The 22409-nt window shown below is 43.8% G+C and overlaps 1 protein-coding gene across 1 annotated transcript in view; it reads left to right on the forward strand.

Moving 5' to 3' along the window:
- Positions 1 to 22409, forward strand: part of mpp2a (MAGUK p55 scaffold protein 2a) — a 29628-nt gene that overhangs the window by 5833 nt on the left and 1386 nt on the right. The window contains exons 2-11 of the mRNA XM_026324989.1: positions 13654 to 13702; positions 14098 to 14198; positions 14414 to 14569; positions 15449 to 15619; positions 16074 to 16181; positions 20421 to 20540; positions 20742 to 20873; positions 21036 to 21138; positions 21739 to 21807; positions 21995 to 22156. Of these exons, the coding sequence (XP_026180774.1) occupies positions 13672 to 13702; positions 14098 to 14198; positions 14414 to 14569; positions 15449 to 15619; positions 16074 to 16181; positions 20421 to 20540; positions 20742 to 20873; positions 21036 to 21138; positions 21739 to 21807; positions 21995 to 22156 (1153 nt within the window). The 5' untranslated portion in view covers positions 13654 to 13671. The remainder of the gene's footprint in view (positions 1 to 13653; positions 13703 to 14097; positions 14199 to 14413; positions 14570 to 15448; positions 15620 to 16073; positions 16182 to 20420; positions 20541 to 20741; positions 20874 to 21035; positions 21139 to 21738; positions 21808 to 21994; positions 22157 to 22409) is intronic.

The following is a 22409-nucleotide window of genomic DNA, read 5'->3' on the forward strand; positions in this document are numbered from 1 at the left end:
GTTGTTGGCTCTCCCCTCCCCATTTCGAGTGTGTGTGTGTGTGTGTGTGTGTGTGTGTGTGTGTGTGTGTGACGGATGCTAGAGTGGGCGTGGACTCGAGGACGTGGATTGGACTTCCGGGATTGGTCCAACACTTCCGGAAGGACTATAAGAAGCCCACGGTCTGCTGCTCAGGAGAGCTATTCTCCCACCTTTGCCATTCCCAGCTATTTTGATAGAGATTTCGACTTCGAGTTAGTTAGTTAGTTAGAGATTAGGTTTTTGTTTCGATTAAAGGATTTAGTATTGCTAGGATTTTCGTTATTTAGTTTAGAAATACGTAGAGATTTAGGCTACGTTTGTGTTTTGTTTTCTCCTGTTTGTTTTAGGAGTTTCCAGGCTAGTGACCTGTGATTTTGTGTTATTTCTTTTGATTAGCTATTATAGGGCTGTTTAGCGTTTTTGTTATTTGATCTTTTGTTTGTTTGAGATCGTAGGGCTATTGTAGCGTTTCTGTTATTGATTTTTGTTTGTTTGATATCGTAGGGCTCAAGGAGCGTTTTGTTTTGAGTAGGGCTAAATTAGCGTTTTGTTTGTGTTGTACATTCTGTATTGTATTCTGTGTTTAAACAGAATAAATATTCGTGTTAATTGTAATTCGATTATTCGTTTGTGTTTGTTGAGAGTGGAAGAGGTTTGGAGGAAAACTCCACAACCGTGTTACGCTCCGGCAACCCCTAGGCTGGGGCGTAACATAGATTTGGGGGCTCGTCCGTCGAGTTTTTGCGTACTGTCCTCAAATCTTAACATAGATTTGGGGGCTCATCCGTCGCGTTTTGCGTGCCGTTCCCATATCGTAGATTTGGGGGCTCGTCCGGGATCTTTTGCGTACCGTCGTCTTTTTTTTGGTCGTGCTTTTCCTAGCGTGTTCGGTAAGTGTAAACTCTTTTGTCTGTTTCGCAGTTTCTTCTTTTTGTGGTGGTGGCAGCATGAGTAAGGAGTTTAAATTGGAGGATTTCACTTTGAGTCCAACTGTAGATAAGTTGGATAGGTGCCGCAAGGCTGATTTGGTGTTAATCGCCAATTTTTTTGACGTGCATGTGCCGACAAATGCAAAGAAGGAGGAGATTAAACAACTCCTCATAGCAAAGCTGACGGAAAGAGGGTTAGTTGGTGGGCCAACTCCTACAAATGGAGTCGGGCCGGGTGATCTGGCTGGTATTCCTACCCCACCTAAAGACCTCCCAGTCCAAGCTGGACGTACAACAGAGGAGCTAGAACTCACTCTGAGGATTCGGGAGGTCGAACTGCAGAACAAAAGGTTGGAGGTGGAAGCCATGCACCTTAAGGTAAGGGTTCTGGAGTTGGAGCAGGGAGCTGCTTTAGCTGCCAGTCCCTCCTTTCAGTCACCTATTTCCAGACCCCACGAAGGCTTTGATGTTAGTAGGCACATTGCATTAGTACCACCTTTTAGAGAGTCTGAAGTAGACTCGTATTTCAGTGCATTCGAACGTATAGCTGCCACCTTAAATTGGCCACGGAATGTGTGGTCTCTATTGCTTCAGTGCAAATTTGTTGGGAAAGCCCAAGAAGTGTGTGCGTCACTGTCTATTGAAGACAGTTTAGATTATGATACAGTTAAAACCACAGTCCTCCGTGCTTATGAACTAGTGCCAGAGACTTATAGACAAAAATTTAGAAACTGTGAAAAAACTGCTACACAGACATATGTAGAGTTTGCACGAGAGAAGGGCGTTCTCTTTGATAAGTGGTGTCAGGCTAGCAAAGTTAAAACATTAGACAATCTACGTGAGCTAATTCTAATGGAAGAATTCAAAAATCGGTTGCCAGAGAAAATAGTACTTTATTTGAACGAACAGAAAGTTACATCTCTGGACAATGCTGCTGTTATGGCTGACGAGTTTGCGCTAACGCATAAAACCGTCTTCGTTCCACCCGTCAGGCATGACTTGAGTTTCGTTGAGAGGAAAAATCCCTCTCCAAAAAGCTTCCGACGTACAATCCCAGTCACCGCTGAAAAACGCGAGTGCTTCTACTGCCATGAGCAGGGTCACCTCATTGCTGTGTGTCCCATTCTGAAGAAAAAAGAGCAGAACAGAAATGTTAAATCTGCTAAGTCATCATCTCCAGTGGCTCTTATACAAACCCCGCCACCTACCCTGCCACCTGTGGGCATGGTTGGACATAACAAAGTGGACAAGGCATTTAAGCCATTTGTTACAAAAGGGTTTGTTTCCTTAGAAAATGAGCCAATCCAAATTCCAATTACGATCCTGAGAGATACTGGTGCAAAGCAGTCTGTGTTACGTAAAGACGTACTACCTCTCTCGGCCCAGTCTTACTGCGGGTCCGACATTTTGATGTGGGGAGTTGAAATGAATGTTGTACGTGCCCCATTACACTTTGTGCAACTATCATCCCAATTTCTGTCAGGCAAATGTAAAGTTGCCATTCGAGAAAAACTGCCAATAGAAGGGATAGATCTTATTCTTGGGAATGAGTTACCTGGCGGACAAGTGTTCCCGTCACCGGAAGTGATCGAATGTTACTTCTTCTGGCCAGGACTCAAGTCCGATGTGGTAAAATTCTGTCGTTCCTGTCATACGTGTCAAGTCTCCGGTAAGCCCAACCAGGTAATTCCTGTTGCCCCATTGAAACCAATTCCTGTAACTGGGGAACCGTTTGAGCACGTCATTATTGACTGTGTTGGTCCGTTGCCAAAAACTAAATCCGGAAATCAATACATCCTCACGATAATGTGTGCTGCCACTCGTTACCCCGAGGCAGTGCCACTTCGATCCTTAAAAGCTCGTGCCATAGTCAAGGCACTTGTGAAATTTTTTTCCACATTTGGCTTGCCCAAGAATATTCAGAGTGATCAAGGATCAAATTTCATGTCGAAAGTTTTCGCTCAGGTCATGGCGGAGCTCAAAGTCACACACCGGACGTCTAGCGCATATCACCCTGAAAGTCAGGGTGTCGGTGTCACACCCCTAGTGTAATATGCAGATGCTCTGTCAAGATGTTGAAAAAAAAAAAAAAAAGACAAACATTTTCTTGTGAAAATGTTTGACTTTAGGGGGGGAGGTGTTATGACCCTAGGGGTCATTGTGTGTGTGGTTGTGTGTTGTTGGCTCTCCCCTCCCCATTTCGAGTGTGTGTGTGTGTGTGTGTGTGTGTGTGTGTGTGTGTGTGTGTGTGTGTGACGGATGCTAGAGTGGGCGTGGACTCGAGGACGTGGATTGGACTTCCGGGATTGGTCCAACACTTCCGGAAGGACTATAAGAAGCCCACGGTCTGCTGCTCAGGAGAGCTATTCTCCCACCTTTGCCATTCCCAGCTATTTTGATAGAGATTTCGACTTCGAGTTAGTTAGTTAGTTAGAGATTAGGTTTTTGTTTCGATTAAAGGATTTAGTATTGCTAGGATTTTCGTTATTTAGTTTAGAAATACGTAGAGATTTAGGCTACGTTTGTGTTTTGTTTTCTCCTGTTTGTTTTAGGAGTTTCCAGGCTAGTGACCTGTGATTTTGTGTTATTTCTTTTGATTAGCTATTATAGGGCTGTTTAGCGTTTTTGTTATTTGATCTTTTGTTTGTTTGAGATCGTAGGGCTATTGTAGCGTTTCTGTTATTGATTTTTGTTTGTTTGATATTGTAGGGCTCAAGGAGCGTTTTGTTTTGAGTAGGGCTAAATTAGCGTTTTGTTTGTGTTGTACATTCTGTATTGTATTCTGTGTTTAAACAGAATAAATATTCGTGTTAATTGTAATTCGATTATTCGTTTGTGTTTGTTGAGAGTGGAAGAGGTTTGGAGGAAAACTCCACAACCGTGTTACGCTCCGGCAACCCCTAGGCTGGGGCGTAACATAGATTTGGGGGCTCGTCCGTCGAGTTTTTGCGTACTGTCCTCAAATCTTAACATAGATTTGGGGGCTCATCCGTCGCGTTTTGCGTGCCGTTCCCATATCGTAGATTTGGGGGCTCGTCCGGGATCTTTTGCGTACCGTCGTCTTTTTTTTGGTCGTGCTTTTCCTAGCGTGTTCGGTAAGTGTAAACTCTTTTGTCTGTTTCGCAGTTTCTTCTTTTTGTGGTGGTGGCAGCATGAGTAAGGAGTTTAAATTGGAGGATTTCACTTTGAGTCCAACTGTAGATAAGTTGGATAGGTGCCGCAAGGCTGATTTGGTGTTAATCGCCAATTTTTTTGACGTGCATGTGCCGACAAATGCAAAGAAGGAGGAGATTAAACAACTCCTCATAGCAAAGCTGACGGAAAGAGGGTTAGTTGGTGGGCCAACTCCTACAAATGGAGTCGGGCCGGGTGATCTGGCTGGTATTCCTACCCCACCTAAAGACCTCCCAGTCCAAGCTGGACGTACAACAGAGGAGCTAGAACTCACTCTGAGGATTCGGGAGGTCGAACTGCAGAACAAAAGGTTGGAGGTGGAAGCCATGCACCTTAAGGTAAGGGTTCTGGAGTTGGAGCAGGGAGCTGCTTTAGCTGCCAGTCCCTCCTTTCAGTCACCTATTTCCAGACCCCACGAAGGCTTTGATGTTAGTAGGCACATTGCATTAGTACCACCTTTTAGAGAGTCTGAAGTAGACTCGTATTTCAGTGCATTCGAACGTATAGCTGCCACCTTAAATTGGCCACGGAATGTGTGGTCTCTATTGCTTCAGTGCAAATTTGTTGGGAAAGCCCAAGAAGTGTGTGCGTCACTGTCTATTGAAGACAGTTTAGATTATGATACAGTTAAAACCACAGTCCTCCGTGCTTATGAACTAGTGCCAGAGACTTATAGACAAAAATTTAGAAACTGTGAAAAAACTGCTACACAGACATATGTAGAGTTTGCACGAGAGAAGGGCGTTCTCTTTGATAAGTGGTGTCAGGCTAGCAAAGTTAAAACATTAGACAATCTACGTGAGCTAATTCTAATGGAAGAATTCAAAAATCGGTTGCCAGAGAAAATAGTACTTTATTTGAACGAACAGAAAGTTACATCTCTGGACAATGCTGCTGTTATGGCTGACGAGTTTGCGCTAACGCATAAAACCGTCTTCGTTCCACCCGTCAGGCATGACTTGAGTTTCGTTGAGAGGAAAAATCCCTCTCCAAAAAGCTTCCGACGTACAATCCCAGTCACCGCTGAAAAACGCGAGTGCTTCTACTGCCATGAGCAGGGTCACCTCATTGCTGTGTGTCCCATTCTGAAGAAAAAAGAGCAGAACAGAAATGTTAAATCTGCTAAGTCATCATCTCCAGTGGCTCTTATACAAACCCCGCCACCTACCCTGCCACCTGTGGGCATGGTTGGACATAACAAAGTGGACAAGGCATTTAAGCCATTTGTTACAAAAGGGTTTGTTTCCTTAGAAAATGAGCCAATCCAAATTCCAATTACGATCCTGAGAGATACTGGTGCAAAGCAGTCTGTGTTACGTAAAGACGTACTACCTCTCTCGGCCCAGTCTTACTGCGGGTCCGACATTTTGATGTGGGGAGTTGAAATGAATGTTGTACGTGCCCCATTACACTTTGTGCAACTATCATCCCAATTTCTGTCAGGCAAATGTAAAGTTGCCATTCGAGAAAAACTGCCAATAGAAGGGATAGATCTTATTCTTGGGAATGAGTTACCTGGCGGACAAGTGTTCCCGTCACCGGAAGTGATCGAATGTTACTTCTTCTGGCCAGGACTCAAGTCCGATGTGGTAAAATTCTGTCGTTCCTGTCATACGTGTCAAGTCTCCGGTAAGCCCAACCAGGTAATTCCTGTTGCCCCATTGAAACCAATTCCTGTAACTGGGGAACCGTTTGAGCACGTCATTATTGACTGTGTTGGTCCGTTGCCAAAAACTAAATCCGGAAATCAATACATCCTCACGATAATGTGTGCTGCCACTCGTTACCCCGAGGCAGTGCCACTTCGATCCTTAAAAGCTCGTGCCATAGTCAAGGCACTTGTGAAATTTTTTTCCACATTTGGCTTGCCCAAGAATATTCAGAGTGATCAAGGATCAAATTTCATGTCGAAAGTTTTCGCTCAGGTCATGGCGGAGCTCAAAGTCACACACCGGACGTCTAGCGCATATCACCCTGAAAGTCAGGGTGTCGGTGTCACACCCCTAGTGTAATATGCAGATGCTCTGTCAAGATGTTGAAAAAAAAAAAAAAAAGACAAACATTTTCTTGTGAAAATGTTTGACTTTAGGGGGGGAGGTGTTATGACCCTAGGGGTCATTGTGTGTGTGGTTGTGTGTTGTTGGCTCTCCCCTCCCCATTTCGAGTGTGTGTGTGTGTGTGTGTGTGTGTGTGTGTGTGTGTGTGTGACGGATGCTAGAGTGGGCGTGGACTCGAGGACGTGGATTGGACTTCCGGGATTGGTCCAACACTTCCGGAAGGACTATAAGAAGCCCACGGTCTGCTGCTCAGGAGAGCTATTCTCCCACCTTTGCCATTCCCAGCTATTTTGATAGAGATTTCGACTTCGAGTTAGTTAGTTAGTTAGAGATTAGGTTTTTGTTTCGATTAAAGGATTTAGTATTGCTAGGATTTTCGTTATTTAGTTTAGAAATACGTAGAGATTTAGGCTACGTTTGTGTTTTGTTTTCTCCTGTTTGTTTTAGGAGTTTCCAGGCTAGTGACCTGTGATTTTGTGTTATTTCTTTTGATTAGCTATTATAGGGCTGTTTAGCGTTTTTGTTATTTGATCTTTTGTTTGTTTGAGATCGTAGGGCTATTGTAGCGTTTCTGTTATTGATTTTTGTTTGTTTGATATCGTAGGGCTCAAGGAGCGTTTTGTTTTGAGTAGGGCTAAATTAGCGTTTTGTTTGTGTTGTACATTCTGTATTGTATTCTGTGTTTAAACAGAATAAATATTCGTGTTAATTGTAATTCGATTATTCGTTCGTGTTTGTTGAGAGTGGAAGAGGTTTGGAGGAAAACTCCACAACCGTGTTACGCTCCGGCAACCCCTAGGCTGGGGCGTAACATGTTACAAATCATGCTGTATATAAATAATAAATATTGAATAGAAATAAAGGTGACCCCCAGATAAAAATGTACAAATATGCGTGAGGCAACTTAAACTTAACTCTAATATTGATATTGATAATGGTTTGAAAGCTTCAGTGTTGACAGGCTTTAATTAACAGTCCAGCTTCTTCTGGCTGTTGTGTCATGTACCATCTCTTTGAAAACATCCCAGATATCATATTTGTCTACACCTGGATTGGATTTGTACCTCAAATTAGTATCTTCCTGTCTTTCTCATCACATCTGCTGTTATCAGTTGGCCTAGAAACTGTGTAAATGATAGATTCTAGTAGGTGATAATAATGTAAATCCCATTTTTCGGATATTTACAGTCATCCCTCCATCCTTTTCTCTTCTTCAATGTCCAAGTCTTCATAGTTTTTCTCTCTACGACATCTTCTATTCCAATCTCCCCTGTTCTTTCCTGAGGTGTTGTGTAATGCATACTCCAGCATTAACACCAATGTGTGTCTGTGATGGTAAAACTGAAGATGCTATGTTTCCATGGTAACCATGATTTGTAGCAACAGCTTTGTCAAAGCAACATGCAGGGATAGACACTGTAGATAGAAAGGACAAGCTAAAGCTGCAGAAGAAGATGGGCAATTATAATATAAATAGGGTATGTGTGCTCCTGTGTTCTTCTCTCACTGTGATTTATTGTGTCTGTTGTCATGGTGATGTATAGATTTGTTACGGTGACATGCTCAACCCCTCTCCCTCACTCTCTCTTCCATTCCTTTTCCTTTTGCGTCTCTGCTGATCTCTCTCTCTCTTGTTTCATTATGGATGCTCAATGCCAGAAAAATCGCTGAAGCGCCACCCCAATTTGCTAACATCGCTGTCTGCTGTGTGTGTGCTCTGCCATGTGGTGATGTGAAAAGGAGGAGTTTGCTTGTTTTTGATGATAATGCAAACACCCAGTTCCAAGCATTTATTTGTTTTCCATTCATTACAGCAGTTTTAATTTCCAGCAGTAATCTGCAGATTTATGGTCCAAACTGAAATAATGAATGGTGATAAGCAGATAATTCATTGCTCAGAAGAATGCGTTTAAAAGGGGTGTACTGTCAAGTCTGCTGATCTTGGTCACCAGTATGATGGAATCAGTCTTGGCATTGAAGAAAAGAAACACTGACTGTATCCTGAAGTTTAGAGGGGTCCTTAACCCTCTGGGGTCTGAGGGTGTTTTGGGGCTCTGGACAAGCTTTGACATGCCCTTGACATTTGTGCTTTTTTCAGTTTCAGTTTCAGTTGTTTTAAACATATTAATGGCTAAAGTCTGATAACACTGTAATCAGCACAAACTGGGCTACAATAATATGTGACCAGCAAGTTTATACATGATTGTGTTTTTGAGAAAACAGTGTTTATGCATGGTTAGTGAAAAACTACAATTTCAAAGTCACTGAAACACGACCATAAAACACAAACAGAACATTGGTTTACAAAACTTTTGAGAAATGCTTCTTGTAGTGTAAAGTGTTTACTTCAAAATGATGTGAAAGTCATCTTGTTCACTCGTTCACAGAAAACAATACACTGATTTAAATTTTCTAAGACACTTTTTGTTTAGAAAGGACATATGCAGGAAGGTGTGTGTGTTCATGAATAATCATGTTATTTACCTGAGAAGACAAAGACCTGCATAATGAGCTGCATAATGAGCCTTTCAGTCAGGAATGTGGCTGAGAAGGAATTACTGCAATACAGTGTAGATGCGAACGTTCATCATCTGAGTCACGTTTTCCTCTGAGGACAAAGTAAACTCTTTGTTGCTGCTTGGAACCATTCGAAGCGCTTCTTCACCCGCGTTGTGTACCATCATCCAGACGCACAAATTCTATGATGGAGCTTGATGTTTTATGCCATTTCTCAGGGGTGTGCACATAATTACCTGGCTCACGTCAGATTATTTCCATATGAACAGTGTGCTCAATGTGAGGCGGGATCACATTAGCTATAATGAGGTGAGACAGGAGAAAACGTACCGCTCCTTACTTTCATACAGATTACATAAAAAGAGATTATTTGTTTTTGACTTGAATTGTTTAATTTAAAATAAGACATTTCAAGCTTTGTATGTATATATTTCTCATGTCTTTGAGGCAAGTATTCCCTGAGATTCTGGTTGTTTTATTTACGTGTCTGTGAAGAGAGATGACAGAGACAGACAAGACAGAGAGCGCACCCTGTCTGCTATCTTTATTTTACAAAAGCACAGCGTTTTGTTGTTATTATGAGTGTATACAACTAAGACTAGACACTTTACAGATTCGAATGATATATTGCTCTTATCTGTACGAAACTGACGGAGTAATTTAAGTTTGTTTCATTTGTTTTGCATTCAGTCACTGACTGGTCATCAGGAAGTTCAGACATTTCCTTGGCGGGATGGTTTGTTTCCTTTTATACATTATTGTCATGGTGGGAGATTTGGGTTTCCGGTTTTGGACTTTTATTTTGGCTAAATTACTGAATGAAGGAGTTTTGTTTGTACGCTGAGCAGCGGAGTTTCGTGAGTCCTGTTTGCATGCTGTGTGGCAGAGTAATTAGTTTTTGTATCAACGTTGAGTGGTGGAGTAGCCTTGATGGCAGATCCGTGTGTCCAGGAATAATAAAGAACTGTGTCCTGCATTTTGGTCGTGCGCACATTTTGGTCCTTCACCATCACACCCACCTCATAACAGAATCCTACCACCACAGAAATGGACCCAGTGGACACTGACGGGAGGACTCCAGAACAGGAGTGTGTTTCAGGGTTCCTCCAGGGATTAACCCTCTGGGGTCTAAGGGTGTTTTGGGGCCCTGGACAAGTTTTGACATACCCTGACATTTGTGCTTTTTTCAGTGTCTTTTAAACATATTAAAGCCTAAAGTCTGATAACACTGTAATCAGCACAAACTGGGCTACAATAATACGTGAGCAGCAGGTTTATACATGATTGAGTTTTTGAGAAAATGCATGGTTTATGCATGGTTAGTGAAAAAGGCCATAAAACACATACAGAACACGGTTTCACAAGACTTTTGAGAAATGCATCTTGTAGCCTGAGTGTTTGCTTCAAAATGATGTGAAAATCATCTTGTTCACTCATTCACACACTGATTTAAATTTTCTAAGACACTTCTTTAGTAGAAAAGACATATTCAAGTAGGGGTGCGTGATCATGAATAATAATGTGATTTAGCTGAGAAGACAAAGAGCTTCATAATGAGCTGCATAATGAGCCTTTCAGTCAGGAGTGTGGCTGAGTGGGAATTACTGCAATGCAATGCAGATGCAAGTGTTCTTTCTCTGAGGAAAAAGTAAACTCTTCATCGCTGTCTGGAACCAACAAAGTGCTTCTTCACCCGCGTAGCGTGCCATCATCCAAATGCAAAGAAAAAGTGAGTAAATTCTATGATGAAGCTCAAGGTTTTATGCCATTTCTCAGGGGCGCGTACATAATTACCTGACTCACCTCAGATTATTTTCATATGAACAGTGCGCTCAGTGCGAGGCAGGATCACATTAGCTATAATGAGGTGAGACGGGAGAAACTGTGCTGCTCTTTAATTTCATAAAAGAGATTATTTGTTTTCGACTTGAATTGTTTCATTTAAACGAAGACATTTTAAGCTTTCTATGTATATATTTCTGTTTTTGAGGCAAGTATTTGCTGAGATTAGACCCTGTCTGCTTTCTTTATTTTACAAAAGCACAGCATTTTGTTGTTATGAGTGTATACAAATCAAACTAGAAGACTTTACAGGTTTGAATGATATATTGCTCTTATCTGTATGATCAAAACTGACTCAAAGTCATTTCTGCGTTATCAAGAGAAGATTCACAAAACACGCCCGTGCGTTCGTCGACCCCAGAGGGTTAGAAAACGTCCTTCATGCCTCCGAGGACTATGCGGAGGCACTGGCTTTGTGTTACCGACTGGAGGAGATTGTTCAGCAGCACCTCTCGCAGCGTGGCTAACGTGATGACAGATCAACTGGTCTCCCTCTTTTTCACCACCCACACACTGCTGGAGACCTTCAAGGATCTGCAGCTCCCCTTCCACGAGTGGTGCCTTTCCCAGCTCCAGGACCCGCTACAGGCTCATCAGCCTCCATCCCAGGCTAGCCAGCCAGCGTTACCGGCTAGCCTGCCAAAGTTACCACCTAGCTTGCCTGTGTTCTCAGCTAGCCTGCCAGAGTTACTGGCTAGTCTGCCAGTGTCCCCGGCTAGCCTGCTACATGAATCCCCAGCTAGAGGGCCTGAATTCCCTTCTATCCTGCCAGAGTGCCCGGCTAGCCTGCCAGTTACTGGCTAGCCTGCCAGTGTTCCCGGCTGGCAGGTCATCATGGTGTGTCGGCTGATACTGCTAACATCACTGCTTCTCCTGGACTTGAGCTTCGCCTTTGAGGGTCGACTGGCGCTACCAACACCACCACCTCTCCAGAGCCAGGACTTCATCCCAGTGGGTCAGCTGAGCCTGCCAACACCACTGCTTGCCCTGATCCTGAGCCTCATCACAGTGGGTCTGATGGTCCTGCCAATGCAACCACTTGCCCTGATCCTGAGCCTCGTCAAGGTGGGTTGGACTAGCCTGCTGGCACCAACACCTCTTCTGGACCTGAGCTTCGTCCTGGTGTGTTGGCCGGCGCTGCTGACGGCACCACCTCTCCAGAGCCAGGACTTCGTTCCGGTGTGTCGGCTGGTCTTGCTGACACCACTGCCCCTCCAGGACCTGAGCTTCGTTCCTGTGTGTCGGCTGGTGCTGCCGACACCACCGCTTCTCCAGGACCTGAGCTTCGTCCTGAGTTCCAGCTTTCCGGAGGGGTCATCCACCAGAGAGGCCCCAACTTTTCATCATCCCGGATGCATGTCTGCCTGAGGGGTCGTCCACCGGAATGACCCCAGATTCATGTTCGCCTGAGGGGTCGTCCACCAGAACGACCCCAGACTTCTGTTGTTGTCATGGTAGGAGTTTTGGATTTCCGGTTTTGGACTTTTATTTTGGTTTTCAAGTTTCCTGTGTCACCTGTTTAGTACGAGGTAGCTTTATGTTCATTAATAAGATTAGTTTCACCTGTTTTCTATTTAGCCTTTTGTTCCTAATATATAAAGACCTCCTGCTTTGTTTTGTTTGCTGTCAGAGGATTGACTAAGTTACTGAAGGGAAGAGTTTTGTTTGTACGCTGAGTGGCAGAATATTGTGAATCCTGTTTGCACGCTGTGTGGTGGAGTAATTAGTTTTGTGTCGTTGCCAAGTGGCAGAGTAGCCTAGATGGTAGATTTTAGGGTTTTTACTCAGAGAGTGTTCTCGTATGTGTCCGAGCCTGGTGTGTCCAGGAATAATAAAGAACTGTGTCCTGCATTTGGGTCCTGTGCCTCTTCTCCTTCACCATCACACCCACCTCATAACAATTATATAGTGTGAAATGTGAAATGTTTCAGTCCCAGATATAGCTATTCCATGGACTATCTTATGTGTAATGACGGCTTTCGACACCACAACTGTTAAGTATCTTGCATGTGCTGTCAAACAACATGGAGAAAAAGAAGAAGTTGCTAGTGGAGCAGAAAACTACTTTTTTAAAAAAAAATCTACTCAAGCCACTAAGCAGCTATAGCACATAACCACCTGTGATCTGCAGTCGCAAAAATTGTCCAGTGTGGAAGGAAACACAATTAAGGCAATGGTTTGGCCATTGAAGTTGAAGGAATAGTTTTAGGACATTTTAGGAAATACACCTACCCAGAGGTAGTTGAGAAGATTGACACTTTCCTATTTGCTACTGCAGGCAGCCAATTAGGTGGAAAACAGCAATCCTGGCCTTGTCAGGGTAATGAAAAACACTTACCAGCATCACTAAAACACTAGCAGTAACAGTCTTAGTCATTTTCCAGTTGCCAGGTCACCATCTACTGTATTTCCCAGACCATAAGATGCACTTTTTTACTCCTCTGGCTTGTAGTGCGAATTATGTAGCGAAGCAACTGTGTATATTTAGCATCATTTTGTTGAGCAGTCACTAGTGTTATATGCAACTCTTGCCACTCTTGACTTAACTGAAGATAATGCTGTATCGGTGAAAAAGTAAAAACACTTATGTTCACACTAAACTACAACACCTAGTGTAACACAAGTGAAAATTCCACCCAAAAGAAATGAATATCCTGCAGACTTCAAAGTGCAGGTAATAAAATATGTCGCCGAAACAAAGTTAGGAGTGAGGGTCGGCATTCATGTAGTGGACACAGCGTTTCATCTCCCCCCACCCCGACAGTGGCGCAGTTGTTACACGAAAGGGATGAATGAATTTCGTAATGCACCTCTGCTTGTTATGCCTAGCCTATGTTCTTCATAAGTAAATTTAGACGATAATTAGAAACATTAATTAGAAATGCGACATATACACCGAAGCGATTCGTATATGTTTGCGTGACTTAGAGTCTGGAAAATACGGTAACTCTCGGCATGAATTATCCCTTTAATTTCCTTGAAGTATTTCTAAAATGTCATCTTTTCAGGTACTAAATCTAAGAACTTCAATTTTCCTCAGTTTCTGGCACTCATTGTAAAACATGGACTATTTTTTCCACTCTCTACCTTCATTCTCTTTGACTCTCTCTCAGATTGATTGAAGCCCGACCATGCCTGTGGCCTCCACCAGGACTGAGCCTGGTGAGACCAGACACACTGTTTTCTTTTTTACATTTCTCTACTTAAATACAGGACTAAGAGTATTTAATGGTCTCATTTTGTACCAAGTGAGACAACAACACGGATGCCATCAGGTTTATTTATAACTGTTTTTACAGGCTAAGCAGTACATCAAATGAGGAAATTAATCTTCCACCTTTTAACTAAGCAGACTGACCTTCAAATATTGTTCTCACTACAGTAATGTTTCTCCTTGCCTGTCTCTATACTCCATATTGTACACAGACAAGAAAAAGCATTTTGAGGCAGCCCTGCAATCACAGCCAGAAGGGCTGTCTCTCATTGGTCACTGTGTGATTTTCATTGTTTATTTTATTATCCCCTGTCTCTCTTCTGTGTGTGTGTGTCTTTTACAGTGCCCCAGGTGGGGGACACAATGAGTGACAGCACCACCAGCTCCACCACAGCCAATGACCTGGACCTCATCTACCTCAAAGGGATCATGGAGAACCCTCTGGTGGGGTACAGAGGCACAAACACAGAGATTCATGGAATGTTTGTGTGCATGTGTATGTGTATGTGTATGTGTGTGTGTGTGTGTGTGTGTGTGTGTGTGTGCGTGCGTGTGTGTGTATGTGCAACCTTGTTGGTTTCTTGCTCATTGGTGATTGTGTGTGACTGTGTTTGTGGTGTGCATATATGTGTTTTATATAACTTGGGTTTGTGTGTTAGGAGCAAGAGGAGAACCTGAAGGAGACACGTCTGTCACCGGTGAGAGAAAACAATGTAGAGCTCCTGCAAGAGATCCTCAGAGAATTGGACCCCTTCATACACCACTCTGACGCTGCAGCAGAGCTTGCCCACATACTTGCACAGCCTCACTTCCAGGTGTGGAACACAATGCATATGTTGGGGTTTGCCAAAGACAGGTGATCTGAAACTATAAAACAAATGTACTTGTGAGCCAAAAGAATCTAGAAACTTATGATGTTCATATGCTCCGATAGGGGGAATTATGAAAAATCAACATACTGAAATATACAAGTGTTTTTGAAACATTTTCAAAAACTCCAAGCAAGTCCACCTTCCACCTATAGCACTTTGCATATCTCTAATAGTATACAGGTGCATCTCAATAAATTAGAATATGATTAACAATTTGATTTATTTCAGTAATTCAATTCAAAAAGTGAAACTCATAGATTCATTAAACTCAGACTGATATGTTTAAATGTTTATTTCTTTTAATTTTATTATATTGATTTTTATAACTTACAGCTAATGAAAACCCAAAATTCAGTATCTCAGAAAATCAGAATATTGTGAAAAAGTTCAATATTGAACACTCACAGTGTCACACTCTAATCAGCTAATTAACTCAAAACACCTACAAAGGTTTCCTGGGCCTTTAAATGGTCTCTGTGTGGATCAGTAGGCCACACGATCTTGGGGAAGACTGCTGACTTGACAGTTGTCCAGAAGACGATCATTGACACCCTCCACAAGGAGGATAAGACATAAGGTCATTGCTAAAGAAGCTGGCTGTTCAGAGTGCTGTATACAAACACATTAATGGAAAGTTGACTGGAAGGAAAAATGTGGTAGAAAAAGGTGCACAAGCAACAGGATAACTGCAGCCTTGAGAGGATTGTGAAACGAAGCCAATTTAACAATTATGTGGAGATTCACAAGGTTCACTAAATGGAGGTAGAATACTCTGACATATTTTGATACTTTGTGAATGTGCTGTTTTTTTTTTTTTGACAGTCTCTTTTGGAGACTCATGATTCAGTGGCGTCCCAGACATGTGCTAGCCCACCCCTTAGCCCATGTGATTCTGTGGATAATGAAGTGGAGGATGGCCACACACAAAACTTGTACCCACCACCTGATGCAATTCGCATGGTGGGCATACGCAAAGTGGCAGGGGAGCATCTGGTAGGTAGTATTAAAATCTGTTAACATTCATATGTCCTGCCTGTGGGACGTCACTTTTTTTCAATTCAAAGCCATGTACACATCAGCAAGGTTTGAGCTGATGCACAAACTATATCACTGACAGGCTTAGATTCTTATTGTTCCAGTGATGTAAACCATTTCAAGATGCAACAAGAGTATATACACCTTTCAAGAAAAGCAAAATACTTTTAAATTTTATAAACACAGTTGACACAGTGTTGTGCTTTCTACTACTATTTATTACAGAATCATTTAATCAGAACTCAAAGGTGTATTGAATATCAATAGTCCCAATTCCGCATTTCTGAATTTAGTAAAACAGCACAGAATAGTACACAGTAGGACATGGGTATTTAGCTTTACTTACTATTGTTGATTCAGATTTAATTATTATCAATGAAAGAAACAATAGCATGCATTAATTATATTTCAGGGTGTAACATTTAAGGTGGAGGGTGGTGAACTGGTGATAGCTCGCATCCTTCATGGTGGCATGATAGATCAGCAAGGACTCCTGCACGTTGGAGATATCATCAAAGAGGTAAGCTAGGCCATTAAGTGTAGCAAATTGAAATCCCCTAGGGAAATCAGTGCTCCCTGGCTTTTGAAATCTGAGTTTTAAAGTTTCTTGAGGGAATTGGTTTTGGGGGAAATCCTTTATCTATAACCCTTTATTCTTGAGGGTTGCAGAGAGAACTAGAATGTGGATTTTTTTGTGGAAAATGCATGTGATTGCTGAAAGCACACTGTTATTGCCACTTGCAATACATGTCGATCACTTCAGAAGTTGGAGATTGAATCTCATCTCAAAAATTTTAAAAGGTGATCTCAGTTGGAATCGAAGCTGGGTGTCCTGCGTGAGAGACATGCACCCTACCCAGTGCGCCAAAGCTGGGAACAATAATCTCTCAGAGGGTGAGAAGAAGGAGGAAGGAAGGGGAAGAAGGGGGAGAGGAGGAAATGAGGAAAAAATGGAAATTTTGAAGGAAAACAAAATTTATTCAGAGTTTTTGTTACTCTTACAGAATGTCTGACCAAGTTGACCGTTTTCATTGTGTTATTGTAAGATTTGAGCCAAAATTTAACATAGCAGAGGGGCAGAATGGTGGTGGCCTGCTGGTTGCTGAGTGTCAGGCCAGTTTTGGTCCTCAGTCCCACCGAGTATTCTGCTAGACCATCCACTCTACACCACGCTCATCCACAGCCTGGTGAACAAAGTAATACAATGGAAATCAAATGTAATCCTACCACCCCATGTAGAAAAACAGCACACATGACACAGTACAACCTGCGGCAAAGAGACCTACCTGACATTGCTCAGGGACTGATGGGGTGATGGCCGGGGGTCCTGGGAGACCAGCAGCTGTAGAAATGTACACGGTGACTTGGAGGGTGGTAGAGGGGCAGAGACTGATGTAGTGGTGGTAGCTGGCATGCTAGAGGACACTGTGGTGTGCAGTTCCACAGTCTGAAAACAACGAATGCAACAGAAATAAAAAGTCACACCACAGCACAGATTAGGACACATCACAACTAATAAAGACGTACCAGCTGTTGTTTGGGTGCTGCTGGAGTGGTGGGAGGTGTAGCCACGAGACCAGCAGCTGCACACGGACAGCTGTTGCCCAGTTGCTGCTACCCTGGCATCGGATGAAGCCCCAGTTGGACCAGTAGTGGCAGGAGTAGAAACCTGCATGGCCTGCATAGGAGTCAGAGTGCCAGTGATGCAGGCTCAGCATCACAAACAGAGGTTACAACAGAGGCAGGTGCAGGGATGACAAAGAGGTGCTGGAGGAAAATGATGGTTCCTAAGTGAGACATAAAAAATGAAATAATAAACTGGTTCTGTTGTAAGCAGCTTACTAAAATATCATTGGTAAGATAAATTTCTCACAGATCTAGCAGCAGAGGAGGCAGAGGTGGCTGCCAGCACAGGAGAGGGAGGGACAGACAGCAGAGAGACCGTCTGAATACATTTCTTGGGTCTGGGAGCAGGTGACGGTATCTTTATAATGTTAGGTAGCACGTTGTCATTTCTTGACATATGTGAAAAATGTAAACCTTTACATAACTCTACAAACATAACCCATACTTACTTATGCCAAGGTCAAAGTGGGCCTGTACAGTGTCTGTCCGGGTGTTGCTGTCTGTGCAGAAGAGGGTCCTGCTGAGGTTCCTGGTTGTGGTGTGTGATGGAAGGGGGACAGAGCTGGAAGACCACAGGTGCACAGAAAAGAATCAGTCACACAAAACAAAAGGAAAGCAAGATCATTTTGTGACATACAATAGACACCTTCTTTACATGGAAACCACAGCTGCACGTCTGCGTTCCTCCAAACAGAGACGTCTGTCCCCTCAGCTGTATCAGACATTTCTTCGGCCGCTGCCCCACCACTCCTCCTGCAGCCTCGCCTTATCACGCCCCGCCACCACATACCCCCACCAGCTGCGCCCCCCCCCCAACCCCCAACCGCAAGCGGGAGAGGAAGTCCACCACCGCCATCTGAGCCCCCAGTCTATGGAACACGGTGAAGTTAAAGGCTGTAAAGCCAGATACCTATGGGTGATCCGGGCATTGGCATCCTTCATGCGGTGGAGCCATTGGATCGGGGCGTGATCTGAACAGAGGGTGAAAGGGCAGCCTAGGAAGTAGTAACGGAGAGCGTCGACTGGCTGATGTAAAGTACCGGGCGGTTGACTGATGTAAAGTACTGGGCGGTTGACCCCTCGGACCTGCTGGGCCAAAATGGCCCCCAGCCCCCTGTCTGACGCGTCGGTTCACAGGATAAAAGAGAGAGAAAAGTTAGGAGCGTGAAGCAGTGGCTCTCCACAGAGAGCTTGTTTAACTCATTCAAATGCTGCCTGACACCGCTCTGTCCACTGGACCAGATCTGAGGCACCTTTTCAGGTGAGGTATAATGGGGTTGTCAGTTCCACAAATCCAGGAACGAACGGCCAGTAGTACCCAGCCAATCCAAGGAACCGCTTAACTTCTTTTTTGGTCTTGGGTCAGGGACAGGTCGCAATCGCTGCAGTTTTGTCTATTTGAGGCCGCACCTGCCCCCTCCCCCTGTGGTACCCCAGATACTGTACATCCCCCCGTCCAATCACGCACTTCTCCGAGTTGGCCGTAAGCCCCGTCTGCCTCAAGGACGCAAGCACCTCAGCCACCCGTCGCATATGCTCCTCCCAGGTGTTGCTGTGGACGATGACATTATTCAGCCCGTGAGCATACTGCATACGGCTGCAGCACCCGATCCATGAGACGCTGGAACGTGGCGGGGGCCCTGAACAACCCGAACGGAAGTGTGATGAACTGGTAAAAGCTGTACGGAGTGGAGAAAGCTGTTTTCTCTCGGGACTCTGGTGACAAGGGAATCTGCCAGTAGCCCTTTGTCAAATCCAGTCGTGAAAAATCAAGCCATGCCAAGCCTGATGTAGCAGACATCACACAGAAGCGCCCACATCCTTCTTGGTTATAAGAATGATGGGGCTGCACCATGCACTGTGGGATTCTTCTATCTCCCCCATCTCGAGAATGGACCACAATTCTGCCAGAACCGTTCATATTTTATGCTCCGGCAGCCTGTAGGGCTGCGACCGAAGCGACTGGCCCAGGGCAAGTCATGATGTGGTGTTCTATAAAGTTCGTGCGACCTGGCAGGGAGTAGAACACGTCAGCGAACCGCTCCTGCAACTTGGCCACATCTGTTCTCTGGGAGGGCAAGAGATGACTATTGCAAGGGACGAGAGAAAGATTGTTCAATTTTGGGATCTCTGGCCCCAGCTCATCTCTGTCAGGCACCAAGCTCACCAGAGAGGCGCACTGTCTCTCTCCAGGGTTTCAGGAGATTGAGGTGGTAAATCTGCGAGGCCCCACCCCTGTCGAACCTCACGACCTCATAGTCGACGTCCCCAACTCGCCATGTGACCGTAAAGGACCCTTGCCACTTAGCAAGCAATTTAGAGCTAGTGGAAGGGAGCAATACAAGCACCTTGTCTCCCGGTGTGAATTGTCGAAGCTGCGCCACTCTGATGTACAGTCGTTTCTGACGTTCCTGCGGGGGGATACCATGTTGCATAGTCCACCAGGACCAGAATAAGCGATATCCGCATGCACTCCGAGGAAGTGGCCTGATTACGTCCATCCCGAGGCGCTCAAACAACAGCTACCCTAGTGGTAGCAGCTGCAGAGGCGCTCTTGGAACGGCTGCTGGGTTGACCCGCTGGCACTCCGAGCAGGCGGTGCACCACCAGTGCACGTCCGCCCGAATGCCGGGCCAATAGAATCGGTCCATAATTCTCCAAAGTTTTTTTCATACTCCATTTGACCAGCCATTGGGGTTATAGTGAGCCGAGTGGAAAACCACCTCCCGTCAGCTCTTTGGCACTGCCAACTGGGTGTTCTCTGTATAAGTTTGGGCGTCATGACTAACCCGATATAGCCTATCCCTAATTATTACAAGGTGTGGGTATGTGCGTGCAGATTCAGGGCGCACCCGGTGACCATCAATTTTTATCATCTGGGCCAGGGCTGAGCGTAGTGTTGTCCCGTGATTGCTTGAGGGGGAACCTAATCTGGGCCATTCTGCCCTAATGTTAAATGTGGACGCTCTGTGATTGTACATTTTTATTCAACCTTTAGCCTCATGGCTCTGTCCAAGATCCTCTTTTTTTCTGTCTCTTATCTGTAACTTGCCATCTTCCATTAAAACTTCTGCAAATGTAGTTATTTACAAGTGAATTCAGAAACAGAAACTTTTGCCCATTGTACTGTTAGGTGAATGGACGAGTGGTGGGCCGGGACCCTAAAGTGCTGCAGGAGGAGCTGCAAGCAGCTAGTGGAAGTGTGGTTCTGAAGATACTACCAAGCTATCATGAAACCATACCACCAAGACAGGTGACACAATAGCACCACATACTGTGCAGACTCACTGGGCCATACTCCCAGTCATACTGTTTACTGGTTGCTAGGTTGTTTTTGTTTGTTTTGTATTGTATTTATTATGAGATGACCCAAAACTATATTCAGTAAAGAGGATACAATGTCCGATACATCACAGTGCATACTAAAATAATGACTACATTCGTCTTTCTCCAGGTGTTCTTTAAGTGTCACTATGACTATGACCCAGCCAATGACAACCTGATTCCCTGTAAGGAGGCAGGCTTAAGATTTGCGACGGGAGATATCCTGCAGATAGTCAACCAGGACGACGTCAACTGGTGGCAGGTTTTGTATTGAATGTGCATAAAGCATCTAATTCTGTGTGTTGCCTAGCTCAATATACAGCAGACAGAAAACCTGTGGAGATTAAAAGTGAACAAACATGAGTGCCAGTTTGTTATAGGTCTCTACATTCTGTATTGGGTCTGTGTGTGCATGTTTATACAGGCCCGTCATGTGGAGGGTGGGAGCACAGGACTGATCCCCAGTCAGATGCTGGAAGAGAAAAGAAAGGCTTTTGTCAAGAGAGATGTGGAACTTGCACCTGCAGGTAAAACAAAAGGAAGAATAATGCAGACAAAGGAATGATGGGATAAGCAGATGTTCTCATCAATGTTTGCTGTTTAACACTGCCATCTGGTGGCCAGGCTTACAAATTAATGGCATGTGTATTTTTAGTTGGTGCCCCAAATAGCAATACTCAGAGAAGGGCTATAAACAAGTCTATATTTAAAAGCCATCAAAAAACCCTAGTCTCAAGAGAGTGTTGTGATTTCCGTGAAACAAACAGTGTGACTTCTAAAGAAACAATAGACAAGACAGTGGGCTGTGGAAAATGAAAACCTAGAGATATCAAAGTTATGTTTTTTCCATTCATCTTGCTAATAATAACCATCACCTTTAAAAAGGTTGGTCTTTTTCATGAATGGTCAAAACTGGCAGTTCTTAGGAAGCTGTTAAAACATTTGGGCAGCAACAATGATTCTGCTGGGAGAACTAATGCCATGTATATTAACATACTGCACATCAACAATAAATCAAAGTTAAATGAAGAGTCAGTGAATGTCAAATGCCAAATAATGTACTTTTACCATTGTGCTTTACAGTCTTAAACTGTGCAAACCATACATACTATACTTTCATTTAACAGGAAATCTTTGTACTGGTATCGGAGGGAAGAAGAAAAAGAAAATGATGTACGTGACAACCAAAAATGCAGGTAATGCAACTAACTGTATAAAATCTTATACAGCCCTGTACTACAATTATATAATTTTTCTTGTGATCTTTATTACTATGCCCCCAACCAAACAAAGCAAGTGGAATATTTCTTGCTGTTCTTTCTTTCACCTACACCCTTCCCTCTTCCTTTCTTTGAATCCTTCCTGTCTTCCTTCCTCTCTCAGAGTTTGACAGACATGAGATATTGCTCTACGAGGAAGTGGCTAAGGTTCCACCTTTCAAGAGGAAAACTCTCATTTTAATTGGTGCCCAGGGTGTAGGTAGGCGGAGGCTGAAGAACAAGCTTCTACTGAGAGATCCACAACTCTTCGGCACCACCATTCCATGTATGAAATCTGCTATTTTAAAGTACTTTAAAATATGGTTCTGGTTCTACTATTGATCACCATTTTTTGAACTTTTTTGTGTCCAGATCTGACATTTCTTTTTTGGATTTACCATTGATGCTGTGTATATTGTTTTAAAAAGACAATTGGACTACAGTTGTTCCTTTCTCATGGCTTAAGAAGAAAATTGCCATAACACCAGTGTCCAAAGAAACTATATATATCAGGCTACATTATATGGTGATGTATATGA

The sequence above is a fragment of the Mastacembelus armatus genome, chromosome 8 (genome assembly GCF_900324485.2).
Source record: "Mastacembelus armatus chromosome 8, fMasArm1.2, whole genome shotgun sequence".
Classification (NCBI taxonomy): Eukaryota; Metazoa; Chordata; class Actinopteri; order Synbranchiformes; family Mastacembelidae; genus Mastacembelus; species Mastacembelus armatus.